Here is a 15812-nt window from a genome sequence, read left to right as displayed (position 1 = left end):
ATTATGAATTGGGCTGCAATAAACATTCTGGTGCAAATGTCTTTGTTGTAAAATAATTTTTGATCATCTGGGTATATACCTAGTAGAGGAATTGCAGGATCAAATGAAAGGTCTACTTTTAGTTCCTTGAGTGGAAAATGCATTTTTTTAAAAAAGGAAGCCTCAAATAATAGAAGAAAAAGTCCTTGACTTGTGTTTTTCTTCCTCCACAGTTTATGGTCACCCTTCCATGCCAAACAATAAAGAATTATCCCTTTATTTTTAATGAGTGAATAGTATGTCCATAATGTTTAATTTCCTTATTGGTGAACAGATCTCTTCTCAGTATTATGAACCCAAGTCTGATTCTGGAATATTTCTTGTCAGGAATATGAGCTAACAAAGAAACATACTGAAAAAAAAAAACAAGACTTGTCCTAGGAGGACAGCAAAGTTTGACCAGACTCACCTCATATACCTTCAACAACTAATTCTCTGACAGGGAGTCTACAGTGTAGCAAGGGATACTGTGAGAATTTTTAAAAACTATAATAGACAACATTAAAGTTTAACAATTTCTTTTTAGCCTTTACTCCACAGCAGCTTTGAGCATCAAGGGAGAATGGCGGTGACACTTGGAAATTGCAGAATCCTAGCCCATGGGCCCCCAGAAGGGCATTGCCTGGGAGTTAGTAAGAACTGTGACACTTCAGGCAGTCCCCAGGCCTACTGGACCTGAATCTGCATTTGAACAGATCCCCAAATGACTTGTGTGCATGATAAGGTTGGAGAAGCACTGATGCAACATTCAGCCCCTATCATTAACCCATCTAGAGATGGTTTAAAGTATGCAGGAGAAGGTGGGTAGGTTATATGCAAAAACTATGCCATTTTATATAACAGACTGGAAGATTCAAGGAATATAGTATCCAAAGGGGTCTTAGGTAACTAGTCCCCCATGGATACTGAGACAGCCATATGATAAATCATCTTACCCAAAGCTTTCTTTCAGAGGGAAAGGAGAAAAAACTTAATTCTATGTAGCCAGCAGTAATTGGTCTGTGGTTACCTCCCAGAAGGTCATCCTTCATCTAATATGTGAGAAAGGTCAGGGCCACCACATCGGGGACCTGTCATGTTCCAGCACAGCACAGACAATTAGATTTGCAACCTGAGTTCCAGCTGGAAGAAGTTTACTTTCAAGGGTGGGCTCCTAGGGAAACACATCATTGCCTTGAGAGAAAAAAAGGGACCACAAATATAATCCTTAAAGCAACAGGAGTAGACACCAGATATCTCCAAGTGCCTTAACCTCAGTCCAATAAATTAATTCTGTATTTACTCTGTCTGGCAACCACTGGGTTTGGTTTTGTTTTGTTTTCCCCCAAGACTTTCTCATTTTCCTGGCTTCAATTTCTGAAAAACATTTAGGAGGAAAAGGTATTCAATGCCTAGCTTAAAGTGGAAAATCAAAGGACACAATAAGGAAACCAGCATAGTGAGAGACATGCAGGTCATTTAGGATAATAGTAGTAGTAGCCACTAGGCACACTTAGCCCTATTATGTGCCAGGCACAAATGCTTTTTTTTGGGGGGGTGTCAAATAATCCTTTATTGAAACATTTTCCTTCATACTTTTTAACTAGCTGGGCATTCCACAGCACCACTATTGATGTCATCTATGATGTCATGAGTGTGGCGGCCATCAACATTGCAGCCCACAGACTGGGCTGTCCCCAGGATCTTTTTAATGGTTCCAGAGAGTTCTCTAGCTAAAGATCGGTGCCGCATCTGTCTGGCAAAGTTGACAGTCTCATCGAAAGTGATATTTCCGTTGTGTTTAATGTTTTTCTGTTTCTTTCTGTCTCTCGGTGGTTCCTTGAGAGCTTTGATGATGAGGGCAGAGGCAGAAGGTACCACTTCAATCTGGGCCTGTCTGTTCTGGATAATCAGTTTCACTGTAATCCTCAGACCCTTCCAGTCACCAGTTGCTTTGGCGATGTCATCACCAACCTTTTTTGGAGACAAACCCAGGGGGCCAATCTTGGGGGCCAGGGCAGATGTGGCACCAACTTTGCCGCCGGTGCACCTCAGGTACACGACTTTGATCTCATTGGGGTCGAACTTAGGCAGCATGGAGGAGGCGGCTGGTGTCGGATGAACCCAGATTCGGGACAACCGAAGAAAGTTGCACCTTGGCCCCCTCCGACCCGAAAGCCAAAAGCGGCACAAACGCTTTATGGGCATGACCTCACCATCACAGAAAAAGTGGCCTGAAAGGTGGGCTTCTTTCCCTGGGCCACAGCACCTGGCACATATGCGCACCCTTCCCCTTTCCTCATAACAACCCCCATCCTAAAAGGTTTTACTGCCACCATCCAGATATGTTTGCCGACTTCATTGAATTGTCCCTCTTTACTAGATGAGGGAATCAGGGTTCCAAGAGGCAAGTGACTCTCTCAAGGGATTGCTGAGTAGTGGATATGGGATCCCGAAGCCTGCCTTTCTGTCCTCCCTGTCCTGGCCACCCTTGCAATACTGTGCTGACCATCCAAGTGTGCCCACTGCCTCCGAACTGCTGACTGGCCAGTGCAGAGCCAGCAGGACGACATGCTGCTGCCTCTGTACTCCAGTCTGTCACTGCTCATAAGAACCAGTCATGTCCATCCCCAAACCCGTTTAGGGCAGAGGCACTTGGAATTCTAACTATATAATTTAACACTTACATAAATTAATGAAAAGAAGTCATTTCTATGAAAATTAAGTAGAATGGAAACATTCCACTTCCTTTTTATTGTGTGAATTTTTTGCCTTCACATGTTTTTAGGGAAAACAGCAAAGAGAGTTGTATGGAGAATGTGGGGTGAGGATATCTGCCAGGCTTCTCTGTGCCACACTATCACCCACGCCCTGTGACCACTCCCACAGCTGCAGCTGCTCCCAGCTCCATCCTCAGGCAGAGGCAGGCTGGGCACAGGGTCCCTCCCCTGAGTGCCCCCCACCACCACCCTCTCAGTCACAGCCCCTCTCCCGCCCTGCCCTCCTGAGCTTCAGCCACTGGTACTCACAGTCGCTCCAGTTCCTTCATGTCATCGAAGGCCCCTCGTTCCACTGCTCCAATCTGATTCTCCATCAGCTGCCTAGGGAGCAAAGGGACGAGGACAGCTACAGGGTGTGGGTCTAGGACTGCTAGAAACAGCTGGCATGAGGGAGGAGCAGAGGCGAACTCTGCCAGGGCAAGGGAGTGACACGGGAGCTGTGCCCAAACCTCTTACAGACCCATGTCCTGAGCTCGGTGGACAAAATTTCCTCCCAACTTTGCAAATTCCCTGCCCCAGGCTCCTTGGCACACCCAGCCTGACAGCAAGATACACTTCCGGTTTCCATCCATGTCAGCCCCTCTAAGGCCACCCGTCCTGGCAGAGGCTGCGGGGCAACAGAGTACCAGGCCAGAGCTCCGATGGCACGCTCAGGGAAGCAGGGCCGGCAGCAGGCGCACGGGGCTGGCTCTGCGCTGCTGGCATACAGGCCTTGGCCTCCTCTGGCCCAGAAGGCACGTGTCCAAGGGACAGAGCAGGGGGAACAGCCAGTGTCGGGGGAGGGGAGCCTGTGCCAAGTGGGCAGAGCCCACACATGCAGCAAACATGCTCTGCAGTTGGCAGACAATCCCCTCTCCTGCCTGTACCCCTACTCCGCCTGGCCCCATCTGCTGAAGAAAAGAGTGGGGTGCCTGCGCCAACTGAACCACCTGGCTCCGTGGGACTCTGCCTTTCCTCACCGCCAACGTGCCCTGAAACCCAGAGAGTCCGGCTGGTGGGGCAACATTTTTCACCAATAGATTGACTGTTGTGTGATAAATGTTGAGACAATATGTTTTTCTTCTGCATTTTCCCCTCTGAACTCAAAGCAGGCAGCTTATGTGCCCTGCATGGGCCTCAGAGGAGGTTTGGGGCAGGACAGGGCAGGGGCAGAGCTGCCTCCAGACACTTCTCTTTATCTGCTTTGTTTCCAAAAGCCTAGCATGTCAAGGAGCTTCCACTGGAGACCTAGGGGGAGCAGGGAAGGGAACACCAGGAGAGAGGGTGGACTCTCCCAGGGCGCCCTCCATGTGGACTCCCCCAGACTCAGAGGTCAGGTCAGTGGGTGCTGGAGCAGCAAATCCCTGCCTAGCAACTGGTCAGCTCTGACCTCAGAGTGGATTGGCTGCAAGGCCCCCACGCCCTTCAAAGACCCCAGAACAGGAGAACTAGTAGTTCTGAGAGAACTGAAGCCCCAGGACCTTTGCATTACCCTGTGAGCACAGGGTGAGGGAATGTATAATTATCTGATGTTGGATTTGCTGCCAGCCAGATGAAATGAGCTCTGATTCAAAACTGAGTTGATGCAGAGAAAATAAAAAAATATAATTCTTTCCACATTCCTCTGAATTTGTGGGCTGAGCTATTCCTGCATCAGATATTACACATGCTGTGGCTGCCTCTACACAAAGCAGGAGGTGCCCGATGAAGGGGTCTACCCTTTCCCTTCACTCTTCACCCCTGCCCAGCCTGACATTCCACTTCCAGCAAATAGTCAAGGTTTAGCAAGCTATGCTGCCACCTCCAACATCTGCCACTATCAGGCACTTAGGGGAGTCACTTCTGTCCTCAACTGAACTCACCCACCTCCCTCTCAAGATGGGGGGCTATGGCCTTGTTAGGGTACAGGTTCAAGCCAGGAAGAGACCCCTCACCAGGAACCTACCCCGCCAACTCCTTGATCTGGGACTTCCATCCCCTAGAACTGGGAGAAAATGAATGTCTATTGTTGAGACCCCTCCCCACCCCTGTCTAGAATTTTGTTACAGCAGCCCACGAAGACTAACACAGAGACCTAAAGATTCTGCGCAGCCACCTGGTCTTCCCTCACCCTTAGGAGACAGCCAATAGCCAATCTGTCCAGCCCACGCCCTGTGCCATGCCTGGTTTTTTCAGTCATGGGAAACAGTGGTTGCTCTGGGTCAGGACTCAACATCAACCCCAACCTACCCCACCCCCAGGGTATTCCAAGACTGACTTCACATTGGGGGACCCAGCTGGCCTACAGCCTTCCACCCTGCAGCCAGGGTAGAGGCAGCAGCGGGAGGGAGGTCATAAGTGGGGGCAGCACCCCTACTCACAGCACTCGCAGCTGCTTCAGCCCCGCAAAGTCATTCTTATGGATCCGGGAGATGTTGTTGCCATTGAGCTCCCTGGCAGAGGAAAGTGAGAAGGAAGCGGTGAGATGGCCAGGCGGCCCCCAGGTCTCAGCTCCTGGCTCCCTCTCTGCCTGGCTCAAGCCAGTCATCCCTCCAATAGGGCTAGGATGTCCCAGCTAAGCCAGGGAACCCTAGTCTGTTTCAAGGCCCAAAGGCTGAGTCCTCTTTGCAGCCAGAACAACAGGACCCTGTATTTACCTGCAGCCCAGTCCTCCCACTCCACCCACTGTGGTCAAAAGTTCTAAGTACAGCAATGAGCTCAACCCAAGTCCAAGCTACTTTGAGAAAGACTGAGTTCCCCGTCCCAGGTGTGCAGGAAGTGTTTGGTCTGGGTGGTGCTCTAGGGTTGCTTCCACTAAGCTCAACAACACGTGGACTCCTTTTCTACACACCCCAGAACTGGACTTCACAAGAGGTGGGAAAGTAGTTACTGTGTCCATTCCACAGAATAGAAGAAAGCAGCTCTTCCTGAGGACACCAGTCGGGTTGTGACAGCAGAGATCTGAACCCAAAGCCATCTGACCCTTGGGCCTAGGCTGCTTCTGCCAGACCCAGCTGTCTCTCCAAGTCGACAAGCTGATAAGGCATTCAACAGATGGTCATCTCACTTCCCTTGGGCCTTAGGAGCAGCTGAAAAAATCCATTCCCTGCTCCTCCTCACTTTGCTAACAGCATCTCCCACGGGGCTTGTGGCCGCCTAGACTAACATGACCACTGACAAAAGCCCCAGACCAAGCCTCTTCCCCACCCTAAATACTGTGAGCATGCCTTCTCCACGTGAGATGGCTCTTTCCAATTTAAAGGTCTTTTTTGATGGAACTAAATACTCTTCCCTGAAACCCCATTTCTGAGCCTCACTGGCAGTATACCCCCACCTGCTGCCGCTGTAACATAACCATTCTTCAAACATTGAAAACGTCATTGTGGAGCGCTTTAAAATCAGTTCCCTTCCCAAGAAGGGTTGGCTGGCTTCCTCTGGAATGAAACTTTCATCCCCAAACCCAAAACCTCAAGATATTTCTGGGCATTATTAGTAATAGTAGTAGTGTTATTATTATATGTCAGCATTGATTAGAAGAGCAAAGTGTTAAACAACTTAAATGGACATCCACAGAGCATTGCTTAGTTGAATCCAGCGTGTTGGAGAAACTGAATACCATGCACAGATCTGTTTGTCTTGACAAGGAAAGCCACACAATACAGAATGTGGAGAAGGTTAACAAGACAACTGTTTTCTACAAGCCTACTTACGTATAATAAACACACACACACACACACACACACACACACACGTATAAGCACTGATCCAATTATGTGCAAAAAAGGAGCTGGGGGCTGGATGCCACATCTTAGTGGCTGTAACTGCTAAGTGAGGGGACTCGAGGTGATCTTACTTTCTTTATTATACTTCTCTGCATTGTTTTAATTTTTCAAAAAAGGACTTCTAAGCAAACAATTACATTCAAGTTATTGCATTTAAAAGAATAGTATTATGTTCATTATCAAATTTGTTCCTGTTTTTTGAAGAATCAAGACAAAAATGAAAATCACACATAATCCCATCACTAAGAAATAACTTCTGTTAGCATTCTGAAATATTTTCTCTCAAGCCTGTTTTCATTGGATACAATTCTTATATGGTTGAGATGTCAACAAATGTTTACGGCAGACTGAATTACTCTCTGGAAAGCATTTTGCAAGGCTGAGCGTGAAACTCCCACCAAGGCAGAGAGGCTGGGGGCGGACTTCTGAGCTCTGATGATGTCTCTTCTCTCTCATGTTTGCACCCTCTCTTCTCACCCTTTTGCACCAGCTCCCACTGTGCAGACAAGGGGGTACATTCCTTAGCTGAACCCTTCTCCTCACTTCCTACACCCCCTCTGCCCCTACTCAGGAAAAGACCTGAGACAGGCAGGGAGAAGACAACGATGGCACAGATAGCAAAGTAAATACAGCCTCCCTCAGGAGGCCCTGCTGCCGAGCAGTGCAGACCCAGGTCCACCCAGCCTCTTGGCCTTGGCCTGCTCTCTGACACCAGAGCTACGTGCCTCTTCTCAGGGGAGAGATTTCACCCCAGAAGGCAGTCTGCAAGCTCTCATTAAGCCCCCAGGTCTGAAGGTTGCTGCTAAGGAAGCATTATCACCACTGAGCTGAGCAAGTGACCTTCACTGACCTTCACTGCCCACCTGCTCCCCCTTCAGCAGGGCAGCCCACCAGGATCAAGTTCCCAGCCTGGACCAGCCACTTGTAACCCTTGAGCCCTAAGAGGAGCCTGCTGAATGAGGCAAAAAGGTCATTTTTCTGCAATGCCTTGTTCCTCCAACAGGTGGTCCCTGAGACACTCGCCTCAGCAAGCTGCCTGCCAAGCCCAGGAGACACCACTGGCACCTTCAAACCATGGCAGCCAAAGCAGCCAAGTGGGAAGAACCCAGGACCCAGAGCTACCCTGGGCTCCCTGAGGTTTTGCCACCAGAGCCGCATCTACACCTCTTATTGGGCACCCACCGTGTGCAGGCTCTGGGTCTGCCCCAAGCACACTTCATCTCATTTCACCCTCACAGCAGCCTATGAGGTGAGTCAAGTTCTCCAACTTGCTGATGAGGAAACTGAGGCACAGATCAGTGAAGGAACCTGTGCAGTGCCACACTGCTAATAAATGGAACATGTGATTCCATGTGCTTTCACTTATAGCACGATGCCTCACATTGCTCTACCCTTATCCCACCCCTTCCCTTGAGCAGTCATGCCTTGGACAGGGCTGAAGAATAAGTTGGGTGCTTTCGATAGGAAACACGTACTCTAGGGCTTTCTAACAAAACCATGTGCTCTGTCTAAGCCGGGCTGAGCTAATTGTGCTCTTACTGGCTAAGAGCTTCATCTCTGGTACCAGACTTCCCCGCTTCAAATTCCTGCTCCACCACTATGCAACTACATGACCTTGGCCTGAGGTTCTAGCTACTGGACCCTGGCAGGGCCCAGCTGAGCTGGGAAGAGCCAGCAACTAACTTCCTTGCAGGGTCCAGGATTCTGGAGACCAGGGAGGACCTCTGAGATAGTTCTCCCGCTCCCAAAAGCAATGAGTTCACACCCATTCTTCTCCCAGCAAGGAAAAATACTCCAGTGGCAAACGGCTTTGATTTCTGTCAGTTCCTGTGTGGTCCTAGCCTGAAAGGAAAACCTCACTGGTAAAAGAGTTTAGAGAAAATCCTCCAAAGCAAAGTCACCTAGGGAAAAACAAAAACACACAAGGATTTCTTGAATCCTCTCAGGAAATAAGAATTTGATCCCCAACATCTGGGCATTTGTGATAAACTAAAAGAAACCCTTAGATTTCCTGGGGCTGCAGGAATAAATACCCTGGACCCTTTTTGGGGTACTTGCAGGGGGTGGGGAGGAATCCCTGTGTTGGGGACCAGAATATTCCTGCAGTGACCCAAGCCTGCAGTGACAATGGGGAGGCTCACCCTTTCTTCCAGGCCTCCAAAAAATAAATATGCATGCCCTCACTGTGAGCAAGACCAGCCTCCTGGGCTTGGGAACCATACTGTATACCTCGGCTCTTTGCTTTGAAACCTTACCCTGGCTAAAACACGGTGCATAGTCTGCAAAGTCAGACAGGGAGAGCTGAGGGGAGAAAGAATTTCCCTCCCCACCCACCGCTTAGACAGTGCTAAAGGGGCCCACAGTGGCTCAACACCCCAAGCTGCAAGCTGACCTGGCTGCACCCCTACCCCTGATGCCAACACCCAAACTACACCTGCATCCTTGCGACTGCACCTACAGAGCTGCCTCCCAGGCTCCCCACATTCACTCTGGCTCCCCTCCAATCTGTTCTCTAAGCTGCAGCCAGAGTGGCCTTTTCAAGATGCAAATCTGATTATGTCATCCCCACTTAAAGCCTTCAGGGGATCACCATCGCTCTTGGATTCAACACAAAAGTCTCCTTACCATGAACTTGGAGCTCTCAAATGCCCTGCCTTGTCCCCACCTACCCGGCCAGCCTGCCGGAGCTCATCCCCTGCCTCACTCCCTCCTGGGCGGGGCCTTGGGACTCACCTTTCCTCTGCCTGGCATGCGCCTTCCTTCCTCTTGTCTAACTCCAACTTCTCCCCCAAGTGGCAAACTTCCCTGTCACAGGTCACAGAGCGCCCCAATCTTCTCATCGGTAGCGCAAACCAAGGGTACTTTTACATTGACTTGGGGGACTCCCTGACTGATGTCTTGCCCCACACCTTGAAGACATAAGCTGTGTTCTTCTTGCGATTGCACTCCCACGGCCTAACACAGTGCATGGCACAGGATAGATGTCCCAGTAAATATTTCTTAAACACAGGGATAAATCTGCATTAAAATTGGCATGTTTCAAATAGCATTGGGATGAATGGGTTTTCCATGTTTCCCTACTCTCACCCTCAAAAAAAGATGTTAAAAGAAAATGCTCTCCACAAATGGACATAACCCCCAAAACTCCACACACACAGATGCTGCCCTGTTACCAAGAACCTCCTCCTTCCATTCTCGTAAGTGAGCCCTATATAAGCAACAAAATAGTGTTCTTGGGGTCCAAGCTGCCAAGCAAGACAGCTGGGTCATTCCTGACACCCTCAGCAGGACAGAAGAAAAAGGTTGTCTTCCTCCAGCCCAGGCATTCTGGAGCTTCCGGAGAACCAGGCAGCAGGTGGAACCCCCGGGACAGCACTGTCTTGGCTGCTTCCTAAACGTTAGCACTGTGTGGTTCTCACCACAACTCCTGGAGGTGGGTGTCATTCGCATCATCTTACAGACGAGGCAACTGAGGCTACTGGTTAAGTGGTGCAGCTGGGAAGCCAATCCAGGTGGCTCAGTGTTTCAGCTAAACAGCTCAGGCCCTGGAGTCCTAGGCCCGGGCTTAGATCTCTCCTCCCCCCTTCTGAGGGTGGTTCTGAGTCTCATCCCTCTAAAATGGGGGTAACGATGTTATGTACCCATTTAAGTTATCTGGCAGTTGGTTGGTGAGGATCGGATCAAAGCCAGGGGTGGCCTCAAGCAGCAATTGACGTAGGAGGTCGTGAAGGCCTAGAGGGCGCAGCCTGGGGTTTCAGAGATGTGAGGTTAATGGGGAAAGAACTGAACCACAGAGCAGCTGCATCCTTGGCCAAATGTCAGGGAGACTCTGAAGTCCTGGACACTTGCGCTCAGAAGGGCAGAGTGAGCCTGGACTCTGACCCCAAGGAAGGGGTGGCTGTGGCTCTGAAGGGCAGAGGCCTATGGCAGTCTGGGCCCTCCGAGTAAAAGACTGATTTTCTAAACTCTTTTTTTTTTTTTTTTTTTTTTTTGTGAGTCTCACCCTTTCTCTGGGCTGTGATTTCCCCATCTGGCAGATAGAAGAGGGTGATTAGATGGTCTTTTTTTAGTGAGACTCTGTCTCACTTTTTCACCCTCGGCTCAGTAGAGTACTGTGCCATCACAGCTCACAGCAACTTCCAGCTCTTGGACTTAGGTGATTCTCTTGCCTCAGCCTCTGAGTAACTGGGACTAATGGCGCCCACCACAACGCCCAGCTATTTTTTTGTTGCAGTTTGGCCAGGGCTGGGTTTGAACCCACCAACATCAGTATATGGGGCCAGCGCCCTACTCACTGAGCTACAGGTGCCATCCTAAAAGACTGATTTTCTCCTCAGCCTCTTTCATAGGAAAATACCAGCCCCACTCCCAAAGCTTCCCTGCCCCTCCCTTCCTTCCACAGGCCATGTGGCCTCAGGGCCTTTGCCCTACTGCTCCCTCCACCAGGAACAACCCAAAGCAGCCCTCTCCTCCTCCCCAGCCCACCAGCACATGGTTCCTGGCTCCCTCCAGACATCCTTCACGCCTTTATTTAATACCTCCCAGAACCAGCTTTCTCTAGAAGCCCAATTCTCTCCTCCAGAGCTAGGAGGCCCATGTGGAGTGTTTTCTATTAGCAGTCCTTTGTGGAGGGCCAGTCACCCCTGGAGGCTGTTAGGGGCAGAGGTGACCTCTGGTTTGCTCACTGCAGTGTCCCCAGCAGCTGCATGGGTACCTAGCACATAGTACTCACGGAATATAGGCTGACTGAGCAATCCTGCCCACTGAACCTGGGGGTTGCTGGCATATCGCGACTGAGGCCTGGCGCTCACTCCCATCCCCCACCAGGCCTTCTCCACTATTCGTAGCCTCAGCGGGGCTCCTAGCCCCACAATCCTCCAGTCTTCCAGCTGGGCCACAGCCTGGCACCAATCCCCAGTGCCAGGACCACCCTCTACCATGTGCCCAGTAAGGAAGCCCCAAGGAGCAGTCAGGGCCCCTTGCCAGGGCAGATTTGCCACTGATCCCATCCTGCCCTTGTGCGCTGGGCTCCTGGGAACCCACTCATTTCCTGGCTTAAATAATAGCAATAGTTACACTGGTGTCACAACCAAGACAGTTCACTTACGCCTTCTGATAGTACCTGGCTCAATGGATTGTTATCGGTCTGCTTTACACGAGGATGCTAAAGCACAAAGAATTTAAGCAGCTTGTTCAAAGCCAGCCAGCTGAAGCATGTGTAGGGTAAGGAGCAGCACCTGAGCCCTGGCGTGTCTGACCCCAGGGGCCCAGCTCTTTTTTTTTTTAATTTTTAATGATGGTAAAAATACACCTAACACAAAATTTAGCATAGCCATTTTTAAGTGTATAGTTCAGTAGTGCACTGTACTACTTAAAAATGAACATACGTGTACCCACACTGTCACACAACCAGTCTCCAGAATGTCTTCACCTTGCAAACTGAGACCCCTACCACCGAATTCCCCCAGCTTGCCTTCCCCAACCCCTAGCAACCACCTTCTACCTTCTGTTTCTATCAGCTTGACTCCCCTAGGGACCTTGGGTAAGTGAGATCAGGCAGTATTTGTTATTTTATGACTGGCATGTTTCACTTGGTACAAAGTCCTCGCTGTGCATCAGAGCACGTGTCAGAATTTCCTTCTTTGTTAAGGCTGAATAATATTCCACTGTCTGTGCTAATACATACCATGTTTGCTTAATATTCACCTGGCAATGAACACTGGTTGCTTCCTCTTTGGGGCTACTGTGACTAACGCTACTACGAACATGGCTGTACAAACATCTCTTTGAGACTCTGCTTTCATTCCTTGGGTATATGCCCAGAAGTGGGGTTATTGGATCATATGGTCACTCTATTTTAATTTTTTAAGGACCTTCTCTACTGTTTGCCATAGCAGCTGCCATTGTACAATCTCACTGAGAGTACAGAGGGTTCTAATTTCTCCGCCTCCTTGCCAGCACTTACTGTTTTTTTTTTTTGATAGGGGCCATCCTAGTGAATGTGAAGTAGTCAGGGCCCAGCTCTTAACCCAACTCTACAGTACATTCTGTTCTAAGGTCCAAACTGCACCCCTGTCTTTTTGGTACCAAGTCCCCACCATGATCTTGTCAATTCCCTTTTCAGATCTGGGGGCCACCCCCAAACCACAGCTTTGCAGCTCCCCCCCAACAGGCTCCACACCCTTTGTCACAGCCTTCCCAGGCCCCTGAAAGGCCTGGCACCCAACTCTGTTCCCCACTCTCCACCTCCAGACTGGAGACCCTCCTCCCTACAGCAGCCTGTAACTTGGGTCCACCCCTCCCCAAATGCATGCAGGCAGGAATCAATCACAGCCAATTTGCCTGTGTGGCCCAATGCTAAGCACTAATAGGTGTTTTGTAGGTGCCAAATAAATGTCTGACAAATACATGAATGAATGAAAGAAGGCAGACTTTATTAAACTGTATAGAGCAGTCTCAGAGCCTCAAGACCCATGGATTCTCAGCTCATGCGTCAGCTATTTGACACCAGGCGGATGGCTCTGCCTCTCTGAACCTTCTCTTCATCTGCAAAGTCTGGGAAAATAATAACTTCTCCCCCCACCCACCCACTGCAAGACTGTCATGAGAAGTAAAGAGGAGTTACGGGCAACTATCTCCCTCCCAGCCTGACGAAGGGTGGAGGAAAGGGGTTCAATGTGGTGACCATAGATGCTATTAAAGCAACCTCTCCCCTCTGCCTCTGCCCTTCTCTAGCCCTTCCCCCATCCCCCAAAGTCTCCTGTTCCCTTTCCCTCCATGGGCACCTGCCCTCTCTCCTGTCCCCTGGGGACCCCTGTGCTGGTCCTTTCTTAGCAAACTTCTCTACCACCTACTGGCTCCCAGCCATCTGCTTCCCTCCTTCCCCTCCTCCCAGAAAACTTCTGCCCAGCTGTGCCAGTGACACCTTCACATCTCCCACCTCAACCCTCAACCCCCCTCCGGGTCTCTTGTTCCAGAAGCTTTCCCTGGATCTCATCCTCAGACTGACTGCTCTCCACGCTGTTAACCCTCCTCCCTGTCTCCAAACACCTTCTTTGCCTTTTGCAATAAATACACAGCCCAGCTTCAAACCCACAAATGTTTAGCCAGTGCTCCCCTGTGCAAAACACAGGGTAGGCACTCCCCCGACCTCTCCACCATCCCTCCTAGGTCACCTTTCCTTCTTCCTGCCCTCCTCATGTGGATAGAAGCCAAAGACGGTCTTGAAGGATGTTCTTGAAGGATGTTCTTCACCAGGAAACCCCGGCATCTAGATACTACGTACGTTTCCTCGCTCATGGCCCCTTCCTTCCATCACTCTAATTTCATGCTTCTATCATCAAATCTCCTACTACTGACTCTGATCCTCCTGCCCCTCACGCTGGGCCCACCCAGATAATCCAGGCTCATCTCCCCATCTCAAGATCCTTAACTTAATCACATCTGCAAAGTCCGTTTTACCACGTAAGGTAACATGTTCAGGGGGTTTAGGGATTAGGACATGGACATTTTTGAGGGCTATTATGCAGCCTATCACAATGGCCATATTTTCCAAAGCAAAGATCAGAACCAATGAAATGTCTTAGCAAAGGTTTTTAAGAAAAAGAACTCATTGCACATACATTTTTGAGCACTGATTATGCACAAGGAAAGAGGGATCCAAATTTATACAAGACATAGTCCCTGCTCTCGGAAAAGTCAAAATAAGCCATCTTATTAAAAAGGAATAAAATTCTCTTCCTTACAGAAGAACGCCAATTAATACATGTAAAAAGGGGGAACCAAATTACATTTGGATAACAATTATTACAGAAGATCTATTAATGGATACTAAAGTTAGGAAGTGAGAATTTCCTAGTGATACTATCACATAGTCTCGAAGTATCGCCCTCCAAAGACATCTTTATTAAATATGTATTAATTACAAATAGGAAGTACCTTTACAGTGCAAAAACCTGGCAGACACCCCCTTCGCCCAGAGATGAAGGCTATCACGACATAGTTCAGTCAGTCTGAGGACGACGCACTGATGTCATCTACCCACTGACAGCATGTACTGAGAAGGACACTTCACGGCTGTGGCATTCTTGCCAAAAATGTATAACCTCAAGCTAATCATGAAGAAAGTGAAGAACAGTCTGCAAAATAATTGACCAAGACTTCTCAAAAGTGTCAAGGTCATGAAAAGCAAGAAAAGACCAAGGAAGTGTCCCAGATTGAAGGAGACTAAAGAAATACGATGACTAAACACAATGAGGAATTCTGGAATTGAAAAAGAACATCTGGGGAAAAACTGGTAAGGGTCAAATTAAGTCTGTTACTAGTATTATAACAATGCTAATTTCTTGGTTTTGATAACTGTACTGTGGTTACTTGAGACGCTAATGTCAGTAAAAGCTGGCTGAAGTGTTATAAGGACTCTTTTGACTGTTTGAAATTTTTCTGTAGGTCTGAAATTATTTTAAAGTAATTTTTTTAGTTTTTAAAAACAGAATAAAAATACAGCAATCACAGCAAAAGCACCGCCACAGAAAAGCCACTGGGACCTCAACCCTCCTCCCCCATTTATTCTCCACTCCAAAGCCAGGCAACAGAATTTCTTAAAAGACCATTTGCACTTGTCACTCTCCACTCAAAACCCTGGGGGCAGGTGCTCAAAGGGCCTTGTCAAAAGGACACAGAAGCAGCTTGAAGGGGCTCTCATTGGCCAAACCTGGAACACTCTGAACATCAAATAAATAATGATAGCAACAAATTATAACCCAGTGAATGAAACAATAATGCCTGAGTCCATACTGATATAAACAGACAAACAGATCAGATGAGGCCAAATTGAGAGACAGTCTACAAAATAACCGGCCTGTCTTCATCAATAATGTCAGGGTCAAGAACAACAGAGAAATCGAGGCCCTATTCCAAGTTAAACCAGACTTGCAAGCCCTTACCACTAAATACCACTTGTGATCCTGGACAAGATTCTGCACCTGGAAAAAAATAGCCTAAAGGAACAATTGATGAAATTTGAATGTGAACTATGGAGTAGACAATGGTAATAGTATTTACCAAGGCTAAATTTTCTGATGTTGATAGCTTTATCGTTCTTAGAAAATATACACCAAAGTATTTAAAGAAAAATGTCACAATGTCTCCAACCTATTCTTTAATGGTTCAGAAAAAAATTGAGTGAGTGTGTGTGTGACATATGAGAAAGAAAATGGGAGAAAAATAAATAATTGAATCTGGATAAAGGATATACAGGAGTTCCTTATACTTT

At 48.5% G+C, this 15812-nt stretch overlaps 1 protein-coding gene and 1 pseudogene across 2 annotated transcripts in view; both read right to left on the bottom strand.

The window, feature by feature from the left end:
• The window catches only part of SLIT1 (slit guidance ligand 1), a 167781-nt gene that overhangs the window by 144967 nt on the left and 7002 nt on the right, over window positions 1–15812 (bottom strand). The window contains exons 2-3 of the mRNA XM_003787301.2: window positions 5138–5209; window positions 3048–3119 (exon numbers count right to left, since the gene is read on the bottom strand). Coding sequence (XP_003787349.1) covers window positions 3048–3119; window positions 5138–5209 — 144 coding nt within the window. The remainder of the gene's footprint in view (window positions 1–3047; window positions 3120–5137; window positions 5210–15812) is intronic.
• LOC100961524 lies at window positions 1574–2201 on the bottom strand (annotated as a pseudogene). The gene has a single exon (XR_001161158.2). The product of XR_001161158.2 is annotated as a 60S ribosomal protein L12 pseudogene (transcript).

This window comes from Otolemur garnettii, unplaced genomic scaffold, assembly GCF_000181295.1.
Source record: "Otolemur garnettii isolate 467f Iridium unplaced genomic scaffold, OtoGar3 scaffold00021, whole genome shotgun sequence".
Taxonomy (NCBI): domain Eukaryota; kingdom Metazoa; phylum Chordata; class Mammalia; order Primates; family Galagidae; genus Otolemur; species Otolemur garnettii.
This window is presented reverse-complemented; position numbering and strand designations above follow the sequence as displayed.